Raw genomic sequence first — 25,916 nt, 5'->3', positions numbered from 1 at the left:
ATCACCTGGCTCTCTTGACTTTATAGATGTGGCTACTAGAAAATTTGAAAATTATGTGTGTGGCTCACATTGTATTTCTATTGCACAGTCCTGATCTAGAATATACCTCGACTTCCTATGAACAAATCAGACATTTTGCAAAAGTGGATACCCAAATGGCCAATAAACGTATGAAACAGGAGCCTAGTGGCTTAACTAGACAAGAAAACGTAAAGTAAAACTATGAGTCGCCATTTCCATCCACCAGATTAGCAGATATTAAAAAGAAGGGGACCAGAATCTTCACCTCATAATGATAGGATATATGTAGTCAGAGAGCTGGAGATGAGTCTGGAAATTTATGTTGCAGTGAACTTTGCTTGTTGAGCTGTATTCTGATAGAAATCAGCATTCTGTTAATTGTGTTTATCAGAGATATCAGCAGCTTTATATCACTACAAATCAAAACAAGTAAGCTTGGGTATTTTGAAAAGCTCGAGACAGTCTCTAATGCTTTTGCACATCACGATTAGTTCGTTTGAATAGATGTAAATCCTCCTGGAAGTGAAATACCTTTTTGATTATCTACCACAGCAAGTTTATGTGATAAGAGTATTATTTCTTGTTATTATATAATTCTTCTTGGGATTCATAAATTACTGTCTTCTCATACTTAGGCCACATTTCTATGATAGAATTAACGAAGCCATGACTATTATATCAGCACCAGTAAAAGCTGTATTGTGCTAGCACTTCTCTCCTGGCCGCTGTGGTGGTTTGGAGCTGCATGTTCCTCAGAAAAACAAGTTCTCAAACCTCCTCCATTCCTGTGGCTGTGAACCCACCATCACGTAGGACCTTTTGAGGAGGTGACGTCAGCTACGGTGCGGCCCAGCCCAGTGAGAATGGGTCTTAGGCCTATCACTGGTGACCTTTCTAAGGGAAATGAAGCTCAGACAGAGTGAGACAAAGCTGAAAGAGATGGTGGAGACCAGGAGACCGCCGTGTGCCTTGCCCTGGGACAAGCCGAGGGCCAAGGCTCGCCAGCAGCCAGCCCCGGCTCGCCGCGCTCTTCCGGGGAAAGCCATGCCTCACGATGCCTTGGTTTGGGCTTCCTCTTTGCTTCAAAGATGTGAAGGAATGAATTCCCATTATTTGAGCCAACCCACTGCGTGGTATTTGCTTGAGCAGCCAAGGAAATAAACAGCCAGCAAATGGCAGTGCATCATTGATAAACTCGGTCTATTTTCCCTTTTGATTTTTAAACAATGAGGAAATAGAGCCTAGCTTCCCCGGAGTTTCCTGTCACGCTGCATCATGGTTCATTTATTCGTTCACAGGCCACCTTCTCTTGTCGGTTGTACTTGGTATTTATTTTTCATCTCAAAGTGTATCATAATGTTCCAAAAGACAATGCTTATATTACTGGAAGAAAGAAGATGAAGTTTACCATGATTGCATGAAGGGAATATTTGTTTCAAAAAGGACTAAAGAGGGAGTCAACGAAATCGACCAACATGTTATTTTAACAAATGATTCACAAAAAGACTGTGACTGGGATAAATAAATAAAATGAGCTGAAAGAAAAAAAAATGTATATCCTGGAGTCCAGATGCTTAGGACACCCCTCATGCCCCCTGGGGAATACTGTAACATCTAGCCTGCAGACTACGTGAATTTTTAATCATAGCAGTAACAGTGACTGTTCTTTTTATGATAACAATCATAATTTCATTATGTGCTGAGCATTTTTAAATGAAGATAGCAAGCCTGAGTTAGGTTAACTAACTTGCCTAAGGTGACAGGTAGAAGGTCGTGACTGGTGTAGCCGGAATTCAAACCCACCTCTGCCACACTGCACAGCTTGTGCCGCTAACCTCTGTGCAAAATGAGCCCTGTCAGCAAATCATCTGTCTCTTCTTAGCTTTTAACCAGATTGAGTCTCTCCTGAAATGTGGGTCAGAGGTTTACCTTAACATCTAGGTAGAGTACAACCTAACAGGGCCCTGATTTTTTTTTTTTTAAGGAAAAAAAGCTTACAGAAAATTTAACTGTGACTCTGATTTGTCTCATATAAAAATCTTTTGCTTTAAAGGCACTGTAGCAAGAACAGAAGCAAGTGGGACCAAACAAGAACTCCAAGTAGGCAACTTACTAAACTCTCAAATTTGGTCAGCGTTCAGTTCCAGGAAAAATAGTCTTTGCACCTGTTACAGGAGAAAGAAGATTGAGATAAAGTATTTAACTCCTTCAGCTCTTGGCATGGGGTAAAGTGAGTACAAAGAATGATTCACTCACTGAGGTTTAACCTAGTTTTAATGTTCTCTGAAGTTTCCCCAAGTCCTAATTTGTGTGGTGGTGTTTATTCTCTGTTGTGATGAAAGTGCTCTGTTGGACAGCAAGGCTGATCCTACCTGCCCCGAGGCCCCAGCTCGGTATGTGCCAGTGTCTGCTTAGAATATGCATTTCAGGTGCCTCAAAACCACTTTTTTCTTTAGGCATAGAACTCTGGGACATATTGCTAACCCCAGGGATCCTTCTGGGAAGACTTCTACCCAAGGAAAACGCAAGGTTTTGCCAATAGGAGATTGCGCTTGACAAAGCAAGCCTTCGCTAAGTATATGCTCTCCTGTAAGGTTTCTCTCCGTCTCCTAAGAGACTGCTTAGTTCCTTGACCACAGTTACATAAAGTTCCCAGGGTACAAACCTCATCTAGAATCCAAGATAGAGCACAGACATTGGGTAGTTCCCAGTTCATGTGTTAATTGAACACCCATAATTCAAAATTTCTTCTTCAGGAGCTCCCAGCTTCCCTGTTTCTGCGCGTTAGAGCTGATCTCCTAGACAATGCTCCAAGTTCAGGCAAATGTCCTGCATCCCCACATTGACTGTGCCCGGGTCCTTCACCAGCCCACAGACCCAAATTTGTCCATTGTGACCTTTCTCCCCCTCTGAAACAAAATACCACAATCATTAATGTTTAGGAGGGTCGAGACATCTTTTCTGTTTTACAGGTTTGTTTCTCTGCTGATAATTAGTAAGGTGTTTCAGAAGTTCCTATACAAACCGGGAAGTGAGAAAAAAGGGCAGACGCAGTTAAAATGCTTAATTTGTGAAGCTATGATGTTTTCACTTTAGCAGTAATTTGAGACAAAATAACGGAAAGTTGCCTTGCAGTTTACAGTTTAGTGATAATGATCTTCCATCCCCGTAGTACTTGTAGAGTTCTTATGCCAATTACTAATGGCACAATTTCTTTTTTAAATAATTGCTGAGGCATTCCATATGCATTGTTATCCTCTAAGCAACTTCTGGGGAAATATTTTTGTTAGTTTTTTTTTTTAATTCCTTGCTGACATGACTGTATCTGAGAAAGTCATTATGCCACACTGTAGTTTAGAGTATGTATTATTAAAAGACTACTTAACACTGCCATCTTACTGCATTAGAATGACGGCTCTCCTTGTTTCACATTTGTAATGTTGACATCACTGCCCTCAAATTAGTTATCTAGTTTTTGAGATTGTTATGTACTATTCTAACTTCCAGCTCATGCATGCATCCTTTCTAATTATTGCTTTGTGCTTTGGGGCAATAGAGATAGAGTTGAAAGAAAATATATAAGACACAGATGCACAGCTCTGCCAAGACACTGCTCACTTTAATTCCTAATGCTCTTTGGGAAGCATTTTATTCTGCTCATATTAGGTAGAGATTTCAGTGGCTTACCTAACTACTGACATTAAGGAAGAACACTGACCTGAGGGAGATTTCAAGCAGAGTTTTCATTTCATCTCTTTTTCTATTTATTCCATAAAAAGTAAGGCACCTCATGAAAAAAGACATAAAGCCTGACTTTCATATATACGTGGACTGGTAGGATGATTATGTTAAAGGAGAAGAAAACAGTACCTCTGCTATGCAATTTTGGAAGAGTTACTATATTTTTTAAAATGTCTCATATGCAAAATTGAAATATTAATGCCTATTGCATTGACTTATGATAATTAAATGAGTTATTGTGTATAATGGTATTCTGTACATGGTAAAACTCTGTACAAATAGAAACAGTCTATTTCATCAAGTAATGATTTACATCTACTCAAGGACATTCCCATTGGGAGAACAGATTTCATAAAGAAGCCACAGAACTCACATTTGATGGTAGGCAGCTGTAGAATGGATTGAAAAGAATCCAACAACAAATTATACCATTGTTTTTGTCAAGATAGATAAATCAGCTTACATTCATTCCCATGCACCTGCAAATAAAACAAGCAAGGGATACTGGGCAGGCACTCTTGCCGTGGAAAGAAAAGAAAATCAGACAACTGGTGTGGCTTGAAATTCTTAACACTTGGGATGACACGGATGGATTTAGCAATGCTTATGATAAGGAAACGTGCTCTCCTTATACTACCAGAGGCAATAACTCTTTAAATTAAGTGTTTATAGAGTTTCTAGATGGTAAAAAATTTTAATGACAAATATCTCTCTCCTCTCTGATGCTTTATGATATAGTGGAGAAATTGGTATCAGCTGACCACAGATGAGTTTAATGGGAACTGATAGAGTGCTTGTACTGTTTTATTTAACAAACATCTATTGAGCACTGATGATCTGTGAACTGTTGTGCTAAGTGCTGGCCCATGGTACCTGGTAAAGGAAGAGAGAAGTTACCAGGCGCTGAGCCACCTCCTTGACATTTACTGTCTAGTGAGAGAGGTGAAGTCCCTGAATCACAGCAATGGGAGGAGTTAGAGGAGGACGCCTCTTGTAAGTGTGGAAAAGCCTCCGGCCGCAGAACTGGAACCTGGGGAGCGTGGTGTGACCTGCCGTCAGGAGCTCCCCAGCAGGAGCTCCCTGCAGGAGCCAGGGCCGCTCAACAGCCCTAAGAGACAACTTGGGCCATTTTCAAAGTTATATGATTAGTTTCACTTATTTTTATATTTGGTTTGGTAAGATGGCTTTTAATAATTAAGTGGTTGTTATTAAATTATTATATCAAATTATTAAACCAGTGGGAACCAACAAGGTAGACTATTGGATTCATAACCAACAAGGTAGACTGTTGGATACATTCATTCGACAAGTGCGTGTACACTTTGTTCCAGGTGGTGGACATCGTTTAAAATCTCAAAGCAAACAGCTGTCAGCTCAAATGCCAAAGACGGGAGGAGGCTCCATGGAGGGATTTTTAACCTGAGGGTGCTGTGCAAGCCCACTTAGCAGCGTTGGCACTAGTTTAAGAGGGGTTAAATCAGCAGGGCTTCCAGAGAATCTTTGCCTGTATCTGTTTCGGGGGTTGACATTTCAGGGGAAGAGTTTAATAATGAGGAAGGAAAATGCTTGAAAAACCTCTGGTAGCAGGAAAGAGCCCTAGCTAGGGAGTCAGAACCAGGGCATTTGTAAGAATTAGAAAATGGGGTTCCTTATACCAGAAAGACTTGTCCACTTGGCCAGCCTCCACGGTTTGGCACGCAACCCCTAGACTGGATCTCATTTCTTACTTGTCTCTCAGCTGCATGGCCTTTGGATAGAGTTCTATTTACAGGTTTGCTCAGAGACTTTGGACAAGTCATTGAACCTCACTGTACCACTTTTTTTTTTATCATCTGTAAATAAGTAGGTTGGATTCCCTGTGCTCAAATGTCTTTCTCTGCTATCGATTTCTGTGATTTTAATTTCATGATGCTTGGCTAATTAAGCCCATTTTATTTCTCATGACTTTAGAAGTGCATTGAACACAAATGAACTTAACCTTTTTGTTAACTACTATTGTGATTAGACTCTTCTCCATCTCTCCTCCATTTGGTTCAGCCTCTCCTGTTCACCCAGTTTTCAGAGTTTTTCCTAAGATTTGCTCAGGATGGCAAGAAAATAAAAGGAGAGAGGCAGAGAGCTCAAAGCAGAATGTAAAAATAAGGTTGGTTTTCTTGAGTGGCAAGGAAGCAGATTTTGAATATAATTCCAAAGGAATTCCACAAAATATGAGCAGCATGATACAACATAGTTGGAGTAAGTATATTGCTTACACCATTACTGGATGGAGAAAAGTCATCTTTATTTTTTTATGCCACATTTCCTTTGCTGCTATTTGCATTCAATGCTCTCCACTTCCACCTTAGTCCTGGTTTTGTAACATCCCACAAATTTTTAAAAGTTGTATTTTCATTTAATTAATTCAAAATATGTTCAGTTTATCTTGAGATTCTTTGATCTATTTGATCTTTGATAATTTAGAAATGTGTTGTTTAATCTCCAGATATTTTGTGATTTTCCAGCTCTTTCTTTTTTCGATTTCTGGTTTAATTCCATTGTGGTCTGAGAGCATGCTTCGTATGCTTTCTGTTCCTTTGAATTTGCTCAGGTGTAGTTTGTGGCCCAGAATGTGGCCTCTCCTGGTGAAGGTTCCACGTGCGCTTGAGAAGACTGTGCGTCCTGCTGTTGTGGGGTGGGGGAGCTCATGAACGTCACCTGGATTCGGGTGATGGATGGGGCTGCGGGTTCAGCTATATCCTTTCTGATTTTCTGTCTGCTGATCTGTCAATTGATGATAAGAGGGGTAATCTCCAGCTGGTATAGTAGATTTGTACATTTCTCATTGCAGTTTTATCAGTTTTGCTTCCCATAGTTTGAGGCTGTGTTGTTAGGCCGTATCACGTTTTCAGGATTGGAAAAACTCTTTGGTCCAGGACTGGAGCTCTAGGCCCCCTTTTGAAGACCTCTGGGAATTTATGAATTCAAATTCAGGATGATATATTTTCTGTCATAAAACTGAGGCATCGTTTTGATAGATCTTTTCATGTTGAGAGAAACAGAAACAAGCTTCATTTCCTCAGGTAATGCAAGTTTTATAGTAAAGATTCACAGGGAAGGTAGGAAAAGAAAAAGAGAAAAAGTCTCAGCTCACTCCCAACCCTGCCTTGCGGATCTGGAATCTGCTGTCACACTGGCAGCTCTTGGCTTCTCTCTCTCCTGCACGTTCCCCCATCACCTTTAACTAAAGGGCACGTTTTACCTCTGGGCCCCGCTTCCTTACAGCCTCTGCTTACTTTCTACTCTCTGAATCTTTACCCTCTTTTTTTTTTTTAAAACAAATCAGTTTCATTGATACATATTGATAAATCATACTATTTATCTGAAGTGCACAATCAATGGTATTTGATATCCTCTTTTAATATCTCGCATTCAGATTTCCTCAGAAAGAAAATATAAGCCATTTGTGAAGCCAGTCTCACAGGAAGCTCCACTCTCTGCTAAGCCACCGCGCAGGGCACTGGCCAGCCATTGGCAGCCCTCTGCCGAGAGCAGTGTGGCAACGCAGGCCAAGTCGGGGCTGCTAATACGGCCTCACCACTGGTGCCCGAGGAAGCCTGAGCTGAGGGCAGGGCCTGCGAGGAGGAGCACAAGGGAGCCTGAGCTGAGGGCAGGGCCTGTGAGGAGGAGCACAGGGGAGCCTGAGCTGAGGGCAGGGCCTATGAGGAGGAGCACAGGGGAGCCTGAGCTGAGGGCAGGGCAGGGCCTGCGAGGAGGAGCACAGGGGAGCCTGAGCTGAGGGCAGGGCCTGCGAGGAGGAGCACAGGGGAGCCTGAGCTGAGGGCAGGGCAGGGCCTGCGAGGAGGAGCACAGGGGAGCCTGAGCTGAGGGCAGGGCCTGTGAGGAGGAGCACAGGGGAGCCTGAGCTGAGGGCAGGGCCTGCGAGGAGGAGCACAGGGGAGCCTGAGCTGAGGGCAGGGCCTGCGAGGAGGAGCACAGGGGAGCCTGAGCTGAGGGCAGGGCAGGGCCTGCGAGGAGGAGCACAGGGGAGCCTGAGCTGAGGGCAGGGCCTGTGAGGAGGAGCACAGGGGAGCCTGAGCTGAGGGCAGGGCCTGCGAGGAGGAGCACAGGGGAGCCTGAGCTGAGGGCAGGGCAGGGCCTGCGAGGAGGCGCACAGGGGAGCCTGAGCTGAGGGCAGGGCCTGTGAGGAGGAGCACAGGGGAGCCTGAGCTGAGGGCAGGGCAGGGCCTGTGAGGAGGAGCACAGGGGAGCCTGAGCTGAGGGCAGGGCCTGCGAGGAGGAGCACAGGGGAGCCTGAGCTGAGGGCAGGGCCTGCGAGGAGGAGCACAGGGGAGCCTGAGCTGAGGGCAGGGCCTGCGAGGAGGAGCACAGGGGAGCCTGAGCTGAGGGCAGGGCCTGCGAGGAGGAGCACAGGGGAGCCTGAGCTGAGGGCAGGGCCTGTGAGGAGGAGCACAGGGGAGCCTGAGCTGAGGGCAGGGCCTGCGAGGAGGAGCACAGGGGAGCCTGAGCTGAGGGCAGGGCCTGCGAGGAGGAGCACAGGGGAGCCTGAGCTGAGGGCAGGGCAGGGCCTGCGAGGAGGAGCACAGGGGAGCCTGAGCTGAGGGCAGGGCCTGTGAGGAGGAGCACAGGGGAGCCTGAGCTGAGGGCAGGGCCTGCGAGGAGGAGCACAGGGGAGCCTGAGCTGAGGGCAGGGCCTGCGAGGAGGAGCACAGGGGAGCCTGAGCTGAGGGCAGGGCCTGTGAGGAGGAGCACAGGGGAGCCTGAGCTGAGGGCAGGGCCTGTGAGGAGGCGCACAGGGGAGCCTGAGCTGAGGGCAGGGCCTGTGAGGAGGAGCACAGGGGAGCCTGAGCTGAGGGCAGGGCCTGCGAGGAGGAGCACAGGGGAGCCTGAGCTGAGGGCAGGGCAGGGCCTGCGAGGAGGAGCACAGGGGAGCCTGAGCTGAGGGCAGGGCCTGTGAGGAGGCGCACAGGGGAGCCTGAGCTGAGGGCAGGGCCTGTGAGGAGGAGCACAGGGGAGCCTGAGCTGAGGGCAGGGCCTGCGAGGAGGAGCACAGGGGAGCCTGAGCTGAGGGCAGGGCCTGCGAGGAGGAGCACAGGGGAGCCTGAGCTGAGGGCAGGGCAGGGCCTGCGAGGAGGAGCACAGGGGAGCCTGAGCTGAGGGCAGGGCCTGCGAGGAGGAGCACAGGGGAGCCTGAGCTGAGGGCAGGGCAGGGCCTGCGAGGAGGCGCACAGGGGAGCCTGAGCTGAGGGCAGGGCCTGTGAGGAGGAGCACAGGGGAGCCTGAGCTGAGGGCAGGGCCTGCGAGGAGGAGCACAGGGGAGCCTGAGCTGAGGGCAGGGTCTGTGAGGAGGAGCACAGGGGAGCCTGAGCTGAGGGCAGGGCAGGGCCTGTGAGGAGGAGCACAGGGGAGCCTGAGCTGAGGGCAGGGCAGGGCCTGCGAGGAAAAGCACAGGGGAGCCTGAGCTGAGGGCAGGGCCTGTGAGGAGGAGCACAGGGGAGCCTGAGCTGAGGGCAGGGCAGGGCCTGCGAGGAGGAGCACAGGGGAGCCTGAGCTGAGGGCAGGGCCTGCGAGGAGGAGCACAGGGGAGCCTGAGCTGAGGGCAGGGCCTGCGAGGAGGAGCACAGGGGAGCCTGAGCTGAGGGCAGGGCCTGCGAGGAGGAGCACAGGGGAGCCTGAGCTGAGGGCAGGGCCTGCGAGGAGGAGCACAGGGGAGCCTGAGCTGAGGGCAGGGCCTGCGAGGAGGAGCACAGGGGAGCCTGAGCTGAGGGCAGGGCCTGTGAGGAGGAGCACAAGGGAGCCTGAGCTGAGGGCAGGGCAGGGCCTATGAGGAGGAGCACAGGGGAGCCTGAGCTGAGGGCAGGGCCTGCGAGGAGGAGCACAGGGGAGCCTGAGCTGAGGGCAGGGCAGGGCCTGCGAGGAGGAGCACAGGGGAGCCTGAGCTGAGGGCAGGGCCTGCGAGGAGGAGCACAGGGGAGCCTGAGCTGAGGGCAGGGCCTGCGAGGAGGAGCACAGGGGAGCCTGAGCTGAGGGCAGGGCCTGCGAGGAGGAGCATAGGGGAGCCTGAGCTGAGGGCAGGGCCTGCGAGGAGGAGCACAGGGGAGCCTGAGCTGAGGGCAGGGCAGGGCCTGCGAGGAGGAGCACAGGGGAGCCTGAGCTGAGGGCAGGGCCTGTGAGGAGGAGCACAGGGGAGCCTGAGCTGAGGGCAGGGCCTGCGAGGAGGAGCACAGGGGAGCCTGAGCTGAGGGCAGGGCAGGGCCTGCGAGGAGGAGCACAGGGGAGCCTGAGCTGAGGGCAGGGCAGGGCCTGCGAGGAGGAGCACAGGGGAGCCTGAGCTGAGGGCAGGGCCTGCGAGGAGGAGTACAGGGGAGCCTGAGCTGAGGGCAGGGCAGGGCCTGCGAGGAGGAGCACAGGGGAGCCTGAGCTGAGGGCAGGGCCTGCGAGGAGGAGCACAGGGGAGCCTGAGCTGAGGGCAGGGCCTGCGAGGAGGAGCACAGGGGAGCCTGAGCTGAGGGCAGGGCCTGCGAGGAGGAGCACAGGGGAGCCTGAGCTGAGGGCAGGGCCTGTGAGGAGGAGCACAGGGGAGCCTGAGCTGAGGGCAGGGCCTGCGAGGAGGAGCACAGGGGAGCCTGAGCTGAGGGCAGGGCCTGTGAGGAGGAGCACAAGGGAGCCTGAGCTGAGGGCAGGGCCTGTGAGGAGGAGCACAGGGGAGCCTGAGCTGAGGGCAGGGCCTGCGAGGAGGAGCACAGGGGAGCCTGAGCTGAGGGCAGGGCCTGCGAGGAGGAGCACAGGGGAGCCTGAGCTGAGGGCAGGGCAGGGCCTGCGAGGAGGAGCACAGGGGAGCCTGAGCTGAGGGCAGGGCCTGCGAGGAGGAGCACAGGGGAGCCTGAGCTGAGGGCAGGGCAGGGCCTGTGAGGAGGAGCACAGGGGAGCCTGAGCTGAGGGCAGGGCCTGTGAGGAGGAGCACAGGGGAGCCTGAGCTGAGGGCAAGGCCTGCGAGGAGGAGCACAGGGGAGCCTGAGCTGAGGGCAGGGCCTGCGAGGAGGAGCACAGGGGAGCCTGAGCTGAGGGCAGGGCCTGCGAGGAGGAGCACAGGGGAGCCTGAGCTGAGGGCAGGGCCTGCGAGGAGGAGCACAGGGGAGCCTGAGCTGAGGGCAGGGCCTGTGAGGAGGAGCACAGGGGAGCCTGAGCTGAGGGCAAGGCCTGCGAGGAGGAGCACAGGGGAGCCTGAGCTGAGGGCAGGGCCTGCGAGGAGGAGCACAGGGGAGCCTGAGCTGAGGGCAGGGCCTGCGAGGAGGAGCACAGGGGAGCCTGAGCTGAGGGCAGGGCCTGTGAGGAGGAGCACAGGGGAGCCTGAGCTGAGGGCAGGGCCTGCGAGGAGGAGCACAGGGGAGCCTGAGCTGAGGGCAGGGCCTGTGAGGAGGAGCACAGGGGAGCCTGAGCTGAGGGCAGGGCCTGTGAGGAGGAGCACAGGGGAGCCTGAGCTGAGGGCAGGGCAGGGCCTGTGAGGAGGAGCACAGGGGAGCCTGAGCTGAGGGCAGGGCCTGTGAGGAGGAGCACAGGGGAGCCTGAGCTGAGGGCAGGGCCTGCGAGGAGGAGCACAGGGGAGCCTGAGCTGAGGGCAGGGCCTGCGAGGAGGAGCACAGGGGAGCCTGAGCTGAGGGCAGGGCAGGGCCTGCGAGGAGGAGCACAGGGGAGCCTGAGCTGAGGGCAGGGCCTGTGAGGAGGAGCACAGGGGAGCCTGAGCTGAGGGCAGGGCCTGCGAGGAGGAGCACAGGGGAGCCTGAGCTGAGGGCAGGGCCTGTGAGGAGGAGCACAAGGGAGCCTGAGCTGAGGGCAGGGCCTGTGAGGAGGAGCACAGGGGAGCCTGAGCTGAGGGCAGGGCCTGCGAGGAGGAGCACAGGGGAGCCTGAGCTGAGGGCAGGGCCTGTGAGGAGGAGCACAAGGGAGCCTGAGCTGAGGGCAGGGCCTGCGAGGAGGAGCACAGGGGAGCCTGAGCTGAGGGCAGGGCAGGGCCTGCGAGGAGGAGCACAGGGGAGCCTGAGCTGAGGGCAGGGCCTGTGAGGAGGAGCACAGGGGAGCCTGAGCTGAGGGCAGGGCAGGGCCTATGAGGAGGAGCACAGGGGAGCCTGAGCTGAGGGCAGGGCCTGTGAGGAGGAGCACAGGGGAGCCTGAGCTGAGGGCAGGGCCTGCGAGGAGGAGCACAGGGGAGCCTGAGCTGAGGGCAGGGCAGGGCCTGCGAGGAGGAGCACAGGGGAGCCTGAGCTGAGGGCAGGGCCTGTGAGGAGGAGCACAGGGGAGCCTGAGCTGAGGGCAGGGCCTGCGAGGAGGAGCACAGGGGAGCCTGAGCTGAGGGCAGGGCCTGCGAGGAGGAGCACAGGGGAGCCTGAGCTGAGGGCAGGGCCTGCGAGGAGGCGCACAAGAGGGCAGGGCGGGCCTATGAGGCTGCTGGGAGAGGAGCAGGGTAGTAACTATGTAGAAAAAGGTGGATCCAGAGCTTGGGGGCCCTCGGCAATATGAAGAAAGAGGAGGACAGAGAGGACGTGTCTTTCAAAGGCAAGACTTCCCTGTCTTTCAGCTCCAGTTGAAGCAGGATAATTACTAATAACTTATTGCCTGCTTTGTTATGGAAAAAGTTTAGGGTGGAAAGTAAAATGGGAAAAGAAGTCCGAGAGCAGCCAGGTTCCCCCATCCTGCCAAAGCCGCACCAACGAGGAGTTCCGAGCAGAATCCCTCATCGTCTTACTAAATTACCGCCCCCCACGCACACTTCCCGCTACTTCATTCACTCCTGTCCATGTAACTTGAGATCCTGGATAACACTCAGGAGTCTCACGTCCTCTCCACGCCAGCGTCATGGCATTCTCCGTCTTTCCCGATGGTCTTTATGGAGTAGGCCACGGCCGGCATGCTGTCGGGGTGGTGATGCAGTAAGGAGAAGAACGCTGAGGGATTTTCCTAGAAGGCGACAGAGTGTAATTGTCTTATACGTCAATGGACTTGAACCAGCAGCAGCGCTGACCCTTGGAGCCTCGCGTGGGCTCTTCCCAGGGCAGAGCTCGGCTCCTCTGCCCTGGCAGGTGCTTCGCTCCGCACTGACCGTACACTTCAGGGACAAGTGTGGGAGCAACCAGAGAGGCGCCAGGGGCCCTGTCCAGTCACTCGTGTCCTTGGTTTGCCTGTATCTGCTGCTCTGCGTATTTGCCAGTTCAGTAACAAAATGAAAGAAGCATCAGTTCAATCTAAGACCCCATTTTCACCAGTCTCCAGACCCTGACCGGTTTTGTGATAGACCCAGCTTACTTTTTAACTGTTTTAATGCCGCTTTAATCTATTCAGTTGTACCTTAATTAACTAGCCTCCTGTTGTAGGATGTTTTTATTGTTTCTAGATCTTTGTTATAGGTTTGTGATAAATTAATGTACACTGAAAAGTATATCTTTCAGCATATAGTATTTTCCCATTTAGATTATTTCCATAGGATAAAGTTTAGAAATGAGACTTGGAGTTAGAGTATATGAGTATTATGTCCAAATTGCTAGATTTCCTTCCAAAAGGAGGTTATGTCAATTTGAATTACCAGACTTAGTATATCATTATCACTGCATCCTCATCAGCACTGACTATTATCACTATTTCATTTGATCATTTTATCTGTCTGTGTACCAGTCCATCTGTTTCCCAAACTGAGGATGTATAAGCTAGCCATCATCCTAATAAGTGGTGTAAATACAGTAATTTGTGATATATATATATACACACAACTATTAATTCAGCAAACAATGAAAAAAAGTCTTTTAGCTCCAAAATCCTAATGCTTTTGAAATTTACACTTCTGATTTAATTATCTAAATGATTCTAAGGACTTCCTTTTTACCAAAAAATAATAGGAATTAACAAAATACAACAGATGAGTTTTTTCAACTTTTCTTTATGTGACAGTTCTCTGCAGGAAAATTACAAAATACAAAAAAGAGAAAACAAAGCCTTACAATAGGAAATCATTCATGGCCAAGTCGTCGACGTGGTCTGCACAATGCAAGCTCTGAAGCCTGCTTTCCTAAAAGGATTTAGATACAGACGTGTTACTGGAGTTTGAATGCGATATCCCCACCCTTGACAGCAGACTTATTTCGTGTTAGATTGCTAAATAGAAATTATTCCTATTTTATAGTAATTAAAGTTTCTGGGAAATGAGACAAGTTTGTAACAGTAACTATTTCTCGTTGCTCTGATGGAGTTAAAAATTTGTTATGGCTTCAGTTTTTTGTGGTTAATTTACATCTTCCTATTTCTCTTGGATTGATGGGTATTTTGTTCTTTTTTCCTTAGATAAGAGTGCAGGTGTCCTTTCCTGTGGGGATATTCATGAATTCCTATCAAGAACTATTAGAGACAATCCTTATGAAATCAGTGTTGTTTTGAGATGATAGCTACATGATCTTGTTTAGGGAAATCACTGTCCTGATAGCGTAAGTGGAAAGACATGCTGCAGTCACAGTTCTCAGTAATGAATTGGCAAGCAAATATGCAGTATTTTAACCCAGTAGGAGAAGAGCAGATATGCCTCACAAATCATTGTAATCCCTTCCCATCTCCAAAATCCTGGATCTTTTATCTCTTTGGGAAGGGGACAGAGTTCAGTAGGTTTCTCAGTTATGACGTTTGGAAACATAAAAGTTTACACTTTAAATGGTTATTAATTTTTAAATATTGATTCTCTTTTTTTCCTTATATAAACATGAAGCAATTAAATAATTTCATCGTAATGAATAAAGGGGCAGTATATAAAGTATGTGCAGAGTAGGAAGCAAGGATTAAGTTCCTTGTGGCTAATTTTGCCAAGAGCTGATGTTTATTTGCACTTAGTTCCATTGGTTATTTCTTTGGTTTAAAACTCTAGAGAGCTGATGGAGAAGGTAACACATGCAAAAACAGGCAGAAATAGCTCTACATAGGACATAGTTTGTGTGGTGGGTGTTGAGTAGGCAGGGGGAAATTGTTCCTCTCTGAAGGAAAGTTAATTTCTAGAGACTTGTAAAGGAAGCTCTGACTTCCATGTCTGGAGCAGGGACCTGATGGTTTATTCGGTCTGTGAATCCACGTGTTGGGTGTTAGTCTAGCCGTTCTTCTGGTAAAGATTAGTTCTCTCACTCTGCCAAAATGAGATATGTTCCACCTGATTGTATCCTGTTCTGCGGATTTATCTCCTGCAGTGTCCACTGCACAGCTTCCCATCAGTGTATTATTTTTTTGGTTTTGCTCTGGGATGTGGTGAGGCTGTCTGTCAGTGAGCGTGACTTTTTCTAATCCCAGTCCACATTGATGTGAAGGTATTTTTGTTCCTTCTCCAGAGCGTTTTGTTCTTCCACCAGCAGTCACCTAAACAAAGAAAGCATGAAAGTATTTTGCACCTTTTTATTTTTAGCTGGGATGTCTAGAGTTTATGTTTTGGAGGTCATGCGTGATGTCACATTCTTAATCCTTAGCTATCTACGCATCGCTGAGTGTATAATTCTGCCAACTAAATGCCTGCAGTGCTTTCCTAAAATCAGCATGCCAATGAGGAGGACTTACTCAGCTATTTATGAACATAAGTGTGCATAATCAAGTGGTAAAAAAGCTGTAACAGCAAGCACAGAGTTCATCCAAAGATATCCTACCTTCCATTGTTAACAGCAAGACACCATGCAAGGAACGTCAATTATAATGAAACTACCAATAGTAGTGAAAACAGTGAATTTTACTTATTTGATTATTTGTAAGCTTTTCCCTCCTTAGAAGCCACCTTCTCTGATTGCCTTTTTGTCTTTTCTCTTATGTTCTTATTTTAAGAATGTGTTTACTTCAGAGACTTTTCTGTTAGTGGGAAGGAGGACTATGGAGCAGGAGGTTTCTGATGCGGGTTTCTACTTACAGTTCAATGCAAATGTAAAACTTCCATGCTTCACCTGGTGACTGGCCATTTTTCTCTACAGAGAGTACTATCCTGGACCAGAGGCTGAGATGAAAAACAAATACAAAAGTGTCTATTCTTTGGACACATGCTTATAAATTGCTTTCCTCCTGCCAGGCAGTTTTTACCTATTTAATCTCTAACAACCCTTTTAGGTAGCCTTGTTTCTAGAGATGTGAGCACCAGGGCACAGAGGCGTTGAATAACTTGCACAGGGAAGCGGACTTGGCTCAACTGATAGAGCGTCTGCCTAGCACGTGGAGCCTAAACTAAGGAGACCGGAAGGGTCAGACTCAAGAAACTATGCGAGGACACAGGATTTGGATTACTTGCCCGTACCATATTGAGTTCTTTGCAAACATTATCTCATACCTGACACATTTTAAAAGTCTCCTTATCTAAAATTTTGAGTCACTGAGCATAGCTAAAAGTCACGGAGTCATAATTTGAACTCAGAGCAACCCACTCTGTTTTCTAGAGAAGGTGATGCTTTATTTTGTAGCCATATTGTGTTTGGGGCAGAGCAGGATATCGAGATTTGGATGTTCAGCAGATACCTAAATCCGATTGGTGGAGCTTGAGAAAAGGGCCAAAACTAGAGTACCCTTCCAGGGAGCAGCCATGTGCAGATCATAAAGTCCTGAAGTTAGACGAGGTGATTGAGAGAGAAGGCACAGCAAGAAAAGAGTAAGCCCCTAAATAGAACTTTAGAGAATACCTATATTTAGAGGATGAGAGAAAGATACCTATATTTAGAGGATGAGAGAAAGAATTGGTGTTTTAAAAAGGAAATGAACTTGTATAGGTCAGAGATTATATATAGATAATTTTAAAAAGAGGAAAGAGAAGAAAGGATGGCCAGGAAATCTCAACCACTATAAAGTAATGAAAGTGGATCAGAACCGAGACAAAATTAAAGAATTTGGGATTGGGAGGTCATTGGTGAGTTTTGGGTGAGCTGATTCAAGAAAACAAGGCCAGAGAAGAGCCAACCAGCATCTAGAATGGGAGAGGGGATGGAGGCTGTGAAGGAGAGAGTGCGTAGTGAGAATGTAGAGCTCACTAGTGTGAACTTCTCTGTAATTTTGGAAGAGTTGTATGAGAGGGGTTCAGTATTTGAATATGAGAGACCTGTGTCTTGTAGATGAAGGAAGCTCAAGTAGAAAGAAACTAAAGATAACAGAAGAGAATAGACTGTTGATGGAATGTGATCACAAACTTATCAGGAGACTAGGCTTAGGACCAGTGATAGGACAATCTTTAGAAAAGTCAAAGACACATTCCCATCAGAGGTAGTGGAGATTAAATGAGGAGGTCAATCAGAGAAATTGAGGGTGTCTTTTAATTTTCTTCTTAAGGAGGAGACAAGTTCATCTACTTAGAAAGCACAGGGAAGTGGTATCTGAGACCATGGACACCCAAGTTATGGGGCGTTGAGGCGGCCAAGCAGGGTACCTTTGGGGAATGGATGGCCAATAAAAGTGTCTGCATCTTCAAAAAAAAAAAAAAAAAAAAAAGCCAACGAAACAGAGGGAGAGATTTCAGGAGTAGAAGATGGTAGGAATGCCTACTTTGAAATAAGCAGAAAATTTAATGAAGACAAGGATAAAATAGGTATCATTGGGGATCCACCTGAGATTAGATATGATGAAATTTTGACAGAGCCAGAGCGTAGTGTCTTAACTCTGGTGAGCTTCTCACTGAAGGAAGACACTGGGAGCTGCAATGACGAGAATGACAGATGAGCATGGAGAAAGGACGTTCCGCGCTGGTCAAGGCGTTACTGACATGATCTGAGCTGAGCAGCAAGGCAGCAAAGTCAGAAAGGGGGCATGGAGTAAGACTACTGAGTGGAGTTCCAAGTCTGAAGATCTGGTGCCACTCTCAGTGGCAGTGCTCCCAGGTGTTCATCAGGTGCAGCGAGTGCACGACACTGACGGAACGTGTTAATGTGGGGAAGGGTGGGAGGTGTGGGGAGGGGGCATATGGGAATACTTTGTGTGTGTGTAACATTTTGTGTAATCTTAAACAATTTTAAAGTTTTTTTAAATATATTAAGAAAAAAAAAAAAAAGATCCAGTGTCTGAAATGAGGGTATAAATTGGCTCTAATCAGCAAAGGAAAGCTCTAAGTTTGAGATCAGTGAAGTAAAATAGTTCCAGATCAAGCAAACTGTAACATGCCTTCCCTTCAGTTTTGGAGGTTAACTGAGGAACTATAAGGACTACATATTAGATGGACTAGAACTGAAAATAAATGAGGTGGCAGGGGATGAAGACGACGACTGTGACCACATACCTAAATCACACAAGAATAAGGCTTGGATGACAAAATTCAAAAAGAGAGGTTGATGGAGACAGAATAATAGTCTAAAAAAAGACAATAGGGGATAAGGGTGTTTTTGAGGCTGGTAGTAATTTCAGGGGCAATTCAGGTCTCAATTAAGGTACAGAATTGAAAGTTCAACGTGAGACTCAGTCCAAGAATGCAAGAGACTTTGCTTCACCATGGAACGGGTAAGCAGGGTTGTCAGTGAGTAACCGATAGACCAGTAGGCAAGGGCACAGGAGGAAGGGAGAAGAAGGAATCAAAGAAGGAATCAAAGACGTTGATGTCTATTCAGCGATAACTCCATTATTACCTGCCCTATCTGCTTCCCTCTTCTACCCTATCACCCCTTTACAGACGACCCTTCTTTTCTTTAAAATAGCCTGTATGATAATAATCCCCATTTTACAGATTTAAAAAATCTTGGTTTGGAATTTGCACCCTATCCTGACTTCAAAATCCAAGTGCTTTCCACCAAAACATACTGACTCTCAGTGTTCCTCAAGTGACAGATGTTGTATGATCTCTCTGATATGGAGTAATTAAAGTAAGCAAACTCATAGAGTCAGAAATTAGATGACAGGTTACCAGGGCCGGGGTGGGGTAGGGGATGGGTTGTTGAGGCTGTGTTGGTGCAGAGTTTCTGTTTGGGGAGATGGACACGTTTGGGTTGTGGGTGGTAGTGATGGTAGCACAACATTGTGAATGTAATTCATAGCACTGAATTATATATTTGAATGTGGTTAAAAGGGGAAATTTGAGGTCATATAAATATTACTAGAGTAAAATTTTTTACAAGACCATAGGACTGTACAACACAAGCAGTGACCATTAATGTCAGTTACCGACTTGAGTTAGGAGTGCGTTAATGTTCCTTCGTCAGTTGTAACAGGCACCAGCCTAAAGCAAGGTGTTACTAATGCTAGGGGTGGGGATTGGTGAATGGGAACTCTATTTCTGATTTTTTTTTAATAAACCTACAACTTCTCTGATGTAAAAAAGATATGTATTTTTAAAAGACTGGAAAAAAAAAAAGTGGTACTGCGTCTTATAAGGACTAACAGGAAATCGTGTCTGATTTACTATGAAATGGGTACAAAGCCCAGTGTATTTTTCTGTGTTGCTTTTGACTTATATTCAACACTACAAGGTTCTATATGAGCTTATGTATCCTGTACTTCCCTTTTTGTTTAATTTTTTAATGTTTTTTGAGAAAAACAGTTTGGACCCTTTTTCTTAATGACATTAAGGGACCTCGAGACGTTGAGTTAATATTTATACTGCATTGTTTTTCAGGTGTGCAAATGAAACCAAATTCAAAACAGAAGAAGTATTTTGGGCTTACAATTTCTGCCCTACTCCGTACTACTGGACTGCACTTCTGGGCCTTATTTTATATCTTGTTTTCTTTGCACCAGGTAAATAAAAGCTTTGCTGTTTTTGTTGCATTAATTAAATTGTCTTCTTTAGAGGAGGCAAGCTATTTTTCAAATTCCTTACATGCCCATTTGCTGAAGGTTTTTATTTTGTATTTCTCAGGAATGGGGCCAATGCCTTGGACTGTGAATTCTGAAATATATCCACTTTGGGCAAGAAGTACAGGAAATGCATGTTCATCTGGAATAAATTGGATTTTCAATGTTCTGGTTTCACTGACATTTTTACACACAGCAGAGTATCTTACATACTATGGTAAGAATATATTTTTTCCAACTGTAGTTTCATTTTTTATTTTCCTATTCTGTTATTTTTAGATATCCTATCTTTTGTGATTGAAAGAAGAAGTTATGTTTTTGCTCTTATAAATATCTCTATGGGGCAGTCTTGTTCCCAAAGGCCTTAGAAATGTATCTGGGAAAAGCTAACAGGAATTTTTTTTTCATTTTAATTTGTTTAAAAATATCCAAAATTGGCAAACATGCTGTACACACAATAAAGTCTCAAAAATGTGTTATTTCCAGATATTTCTCATAAGTTAAATCATATGGTACTTGTCCTTATGTGCTTTATTTCACTCAGAACAAATGTTTTCAAGGGTCATCCACATTGCAGAATGTCTCTGATGTAATAATTTATAGAGTTTTTAGATTTATAGAAAAATTACATGGAAAGTATAGGGAATTCCCACATAAACCCCTGCCCCCCCCCACCAGTTTCCCCTATTATTAACATCTTACATTAGTGTAGTACATTTGTTGCAATTGACGAACCAATACTGAAACATTGCTACTAACCAAAGTCTGTCCTTCACATTATGGTTTATACTTTGTTTTGTACAGTTTTATAGGCTTTGACAAGTGTATAATGTCAGGTGTCCATCATTGCAGAATCCTACAGAACAATTTCACTGCCCACAAAATGCCCTGTGTTCCACCTATTCATCCTTCCCCTCCCCCCCAAACTCCTGCCACCAACTATTTTTATATCAGTTTTACAAGCTCTTCCCTTAACACAAGATATAATAACTACAATAACAATAAATTTATACATGTTCATTCCTCAATCGGGAAGATTTGGATGGTGTCCACTCTGACCGCTTCAGACTGAGAGGGGGCTTAGATAGCATGGGGCAGATGGAAGGAATTTTTTTGCTTGCAGTTGTAGATACCTGGTTTTTGGGATGGGACTTGACCGTCATAATGTTATTCCTTCTTATAACCAAATTGTACAACATTTTGTTTATCTGTTCATCTGTTGATGGACATCTGGGTTGTTCCCAGCTTTTGATTATTGTGAACAATGCTTCTATGAACATTGGTGTACAGTTATCTTGTCTTCTTTTCTTTTGGTATGTACATAGGAGTGGAATTGCTAGGTCATATGGTAATTTTATATTTAGCTTTTTGAGGAACCACCATACTGTTTTCCACAGTGGCTGAACTATTTTACATTTACACAAACAATACTAAGGTCCCTATTTCTTCACATCCTTACCAGCACTTCTTACTGTTGATTTGTTTTGTTTTAATAATAGCCATCCTTGTGGGTATGGAGTGGTATCTCACTGTGGTGGTGATTTTCATTTCCTTAATGGCTAATGATGTTGTGCCATTACAAAAACACATTTAAGAAAAATATGTTCTACTCCTTTGCCTATTTTTTAATTGGTTGTCTTTTTCGTGTTGAGTTAAAACAGTTCTTTATATATTCTGAATTTTAAGCCCTTATTACTTGATGTGCAGTTATTTTCTCCCATTCTGTAGATTGTCTTTTTCCTCTTTCTTAATAATGTCTTTTGATGGACAAAAACTTAACTTTTATGAATTCACATTTATCTTCTGTTTCTCATGCTTTCAGTATTACAGCTAAGAATTCAATGCTAAATCTAAGGGTCATAAAGATTTGCCCTTATGTTATCTTCTAAGAGTTGTATGCTTATAATTTTTATATTTAGGTCATTGGTTTTTTTTTTTATTAATTTTTCCATAAGGTATGAAGTAGGGGTCCAACTTCATTATTTCACATATGGATATCCACTTTTCCCAGCATCATTTGTTGAAGAGAGTATTCTTTTCCCATTTAATGTACTTGGCACCCTTGTTGAAAATTAGTTGGCTATGAATGTGTGGGTCTATTTTTGAACTTTCAATTGTTTCATTGATCTATATGCCTATCTTTATGCCAGAGACATAATGTTTGATTAATACAGCTTTGTAGTAAGTTTTCAAATTGGAGAGTGTGGGTTCTTCAACTTTGTTCTTTTTTCAAAATTGTTTTTGCTATTTGGGACCCCTGGAAACTCCCTATGAATTTAATAATTGGCTTTCCATGTTTGGAGAAAGGGTTTCTGGTATTTTAATAGAGATTGCATTGAATATGTAAATTGCTTTGGGTAATACTGATATCTTAATGTAAAGTCTTCCCATCCATGAATGCAGCAGGGTGTTTGCCATTTATTTAGGTCATCTTCAATTTCTTACAGTAATGTTTCATAGTTTTCAGTGTATAAGTCTTTACATGACTAGTTGAATTTATTCCTAAATAAAATAAAAAGATATTTTGTTCTTTTAGATGCTATTGTAAATGGATTTTCTTAATTTCCCCTTTGGATTGTTTGTCACTGGTGCTGACTTTTACGTGTTGATCTTGTACCATCTAACTTTGCTTAATTTATTAGCTCTAGGGACTTTCTCGTGATTCCTTTGGATCTTCTATACATAGCCTCATGCTGTCTGCGAATAAAGATAGTTTTACTTTTTTTTCCTAATTGCTCTGGCTAAACCTTCTATTGCAGTGTTGATTAGCTGTGGTGAAAGCACCATATTTGCCTTGTTCCTGATTTTAGGGGGAAGTCTTTCAATCTTTTACCATTGAGTAAGATGTTAGCTGTGGGTTTTTCATAAATGGCCTTTATCATGTTGAGTGAGTTCCCTTCTATTCCTAGTTTTTTAGTGTTTTTATAATGAAAGAGTATGGATTTTGTCCAATGCCTTCTCAGCATATACTGGTATGGTGTTTGTGTGTTTTTTTTCTTCATGCTATTTATATGGTATAATTACACAGATTGATTTTCTTATATTGAACTACCCTTGCATTCCTGAGATAAACACCATTTGGTCAAGATGTAGTATAATTGTAATGTGCAGTTAGATTCAGTTTGCTAGCATTTTGTTGATGAAATTTGCTTCTATATTCCTAAGGGATATTGACCTATAATTTTTTGTGTTATGTCTTTATTTGGTTTTGGTATCAGGGTAATGCTGGCTTCATAGAATGAATTAGGAAGTGTTCTGTCCTCTTGAATTCTTTGGAAGAGTTTGAAAAGGATTGATGTTAATTCTTCTTTACATGTAGAATTCACCAGTGATGCCATCTGGTCCTGGACTTTTCTTTGTTGGGATGTTTTGATCACTGATTCAATCTCTTTAATGTTACCAATACTGAGATTTTCTATTTCTTCTTGAGTCAATTTAGACTGATCTTTTTTAATATATTTTATTTTCATTGATTCTCGGTTGTTTTCCTGTACTCTATTTCACTTATCTCTGCTCTAATCTTAATTCTTTCCTTCCTTCTGCTAACTTTAGGCTTACTTTGCCATTATTTTCCTAATTCCTCAAGAGGTTAGTTTGAGAACTGCCTACTTTTCAAACATAGGTGTTTGTAGCTATAGATTTCTTTGAACACTGACTTCACAGCATCCTGTAAGTTTTAGTATGCTGTGTTTCCATTCTCATTCATCTATAAGTATTTTCTAATATCCCTTATGATATCTTTCTTTAATCCATTGGTTGTTTAAGAGTGTGTTGTTTAATTTCCCATATTTGAACATTTTCCAAGTTTTCCTTCTGTTATTGATGTTGCTTCATCCCATTGCGGGTGTGAAGATGCTTTGTATGATATCAGTCTTTTAAAGTTTATTGAGCGTTTTCTTGTGCTCTAACATAAGATCTGTCCTGGAGAATGATCCACGTGTCCTTGCAAAGAATATATATTCTGCTGTAGTTGGGTGAAATGTTTTATATATATGTCTGTTAGGTCTAGTTGATTTATAGTGTTGTTCAAGTCCTCTGTTTCCTTACTGATCTTCTGTCTAGATGTCCTATCTAGTCTTGAAAGTGGAGTATTGGAACCTGCCACTCTCATTGTAGAAAGATTTCTCCCTCCAGTGCTATCAGTTTGCTTTATCTATTTTAGAGCCCTGTGGTTAGGTGCATATGTCTTTAATTGTTATTGTTTCTTCTCAAATGGACCTTTTTATCAATGTATAGTGTCCTTCTTTGCCTCCTGTAACAAGTCTGTTTTGTCTGATATCAGCATAAGTACCTAACCTGTCTTTTGGCTACTATTTGCATGCACTGGTTCCTCAGGGATCTGCCAGGTGAACCTCAACTTGTTGCCCCTTTTTTTTTTGGAAGGCAAGGTTTCCTCTGCCTATACCGGCCCTTACCACCTACTCCTGTAATCCTGTAATTTCCCCACTTCCTCCCCAGGGTTGAGAAAAGGGAGATGATTGGTAGCTCGCACCTGCCACACAAAAGCTTAAAATCGGCTCCCAGCACTCCTGTGGTTGTCCAGTCTGGTTCCAAGATTACCACCTAGTTGATTCCAATTTCTTTCACTTTTTTCATGTGTCGGGAGAGGTCTGTAGAACTTCACATTACTCCATTTTGCTGAATTCTCATTTTGTAAGCAGCCTTGCTTCTTGTCCCTCAATGCTCTACGGCTGTAACCCACCCACTCTCCCATCCCACACATTCCTATCCTAATTGGAAATCTCACTGGTGTTGCTTTTAGTTGAGAAAGAAACATAAACAGTGGAGAATGTAGCGAGGTGCCTGCAGGGATTCCGGGGTTAGTGGTTGAAGGCCTCCGGCGACAGGGATAGAGCATGTCTGAGAAGAGAATCAGTGCAAGGCTGAAGGCTGCTCACCCAAACGCATGCTGTGAATCACGCCTTCTGCTGGGTCTCCTGTGCTCTGCAAGCCACAGTGTGCGCGTGTCAGGGTGCTTTGTCACCAACACTTACCACTTCCAAAAATGTAAACATGACCCAAGTGTTCAAATGAAAATGCATAAAAATCATAATTCAAAGAAAGCAATATTGTAAAGTGACTTGGTAGGAAATGCTTTCGAAAGCTACTTGAGATTCATATTTACTAAAGTGGAAAGACTATTTTTATTTCTCGAAAGAGGATTCTGCATCTCCTACATGAGTTTATAGATTGTGCTCTGAATTTTCCTTCTAATGTCCACAAAAGCCTGCGTGGGGCCTGTGGAATGCCTATTCCTTAGATCATTCTTCTCTCCCCTCTTCCCCACTTCACCTAATCCCCTGCTCTAAGTACTTCCTTTTTTTTTTTACAAGGTCATGTTTGTCAGTCCATTATCCCCCTGCACTTCTAGACCATAAACCCCTTGAGGGCCAGAGATTCGCCCTGTTCACCTTGTATTCCCAGTGTCTTCTCATGCATCGGAGTCACATGATAAGCACTCCAGAGCAGTTGTCAAATGACTGGTACAAATGGTTTACTTTGAACATATTAATTTATAACAGAATTGATGTGTATTTGTTTTCTGTTTAATTTTACACAGAGAAAATAAAAGGGGTTATGCTCCTTTAAAAAAAAGTTTGCCAAATGAAAAAAAAATTTAGTAAATGAATTTTGTATATGAATGATTAATAAGAGAAAACATAAAATCTTCCCCCTTTCTTATCATACTAAATTAGTATTTAATTTTACTTATATATTATTTCCCTAATGCTTTTATTATCTTTATGAAATTCTTTTCCCTCCCAATCAACATTTACATTTAGAAATATTTATTCTCTTGGAAAGAAAATGTTCTGGCATTTTAAATTGGATATACATTGGATATACATTCAGCTTTATTCCATTTGCCAATTAAAAATTTTTCACAAATTCATAAATTTATCTTCATGACACCATAAAGATGAACATAATATATGTTTACTCATATTTGCTGATTCTTGAGAAAGCATTTTTTATAGAAAACCATTGACCAAATAATAAGTCTCTATGGTAAAACTTTTGATAGCAAAGCTACACTTTATTGAATTTATGCAGCCAGAAAAAGTGAGGCAATAGAAGTGATTTAAGCAGACCATTACTATGCTGCTTTCAAAAATATCCAGTCAGAAGAAGCTTTTTGTTTTGTATTCTTGGTAGCACATTAGGTAGAATAGTCACTTCTCTCTAGTAGTGAAAAAAATACTTCAGGTTTGTTTTATCCCCTGTTTTTTGTTCCATTTTAATCCTTGCTACTGATATATATATAAATTATGTGTTTATATTCCTGATTTAACAACTTTATATCCTAATGGTGTATCTCTGGAAGTAGCCATGTCTTTTTAATTCCATTTCCTACCCCGACCCTATCACCTGGTAACCTATATTCTAGAACCATGACTTCT

General features: G+C 44.8%; 1 protein-coding gene across 1 annotated transcript in view; it reads left to right on the top strand.

Moving 5' to 3' along the window:
* Positions 1-25,916, top strand: part of SLC2A13 (solute carrier family 2 member 13) — a 374,114-nt gene that overhangs the window by 339,376 nt on the left and 8,822 nt on the right. Inside the window, exons 8-9 of the mRNA XM_058307802.1 lie at positions 19,337-19,458; positions 19,580-19,732. Of these exons, the coding sequence (XP_058163785.1) occupies positions 19,337-19,458; positions 19,580-19,732 (275 nt within the window). The remainder of the gene's footprint in view (positions 1-19,336; positions 19,459-19,579; positions 19,733-25,916) is intronic.

This window comes from Dasypus novemcinctus, chromosome 12 (assembly GCF_030445035.2).
Source record: "Dasypus novemcinctus isolate mDasNov1 chromosome 12, mDasNov1.1.hap2, whole genome shotgun sequence".
Taxonomy (NCBI): Eukaryota; Metazoa; Chordata; class Mammalia; order Cingulata; family Dasypodidae; genus Dasypus; species Dasypus novemcinctus.
The sequence above is the reverse complement of the archived record's forward strand: the minus strand, read 5'-3'. Positions and strand labels throughout refer to the sequence as shown.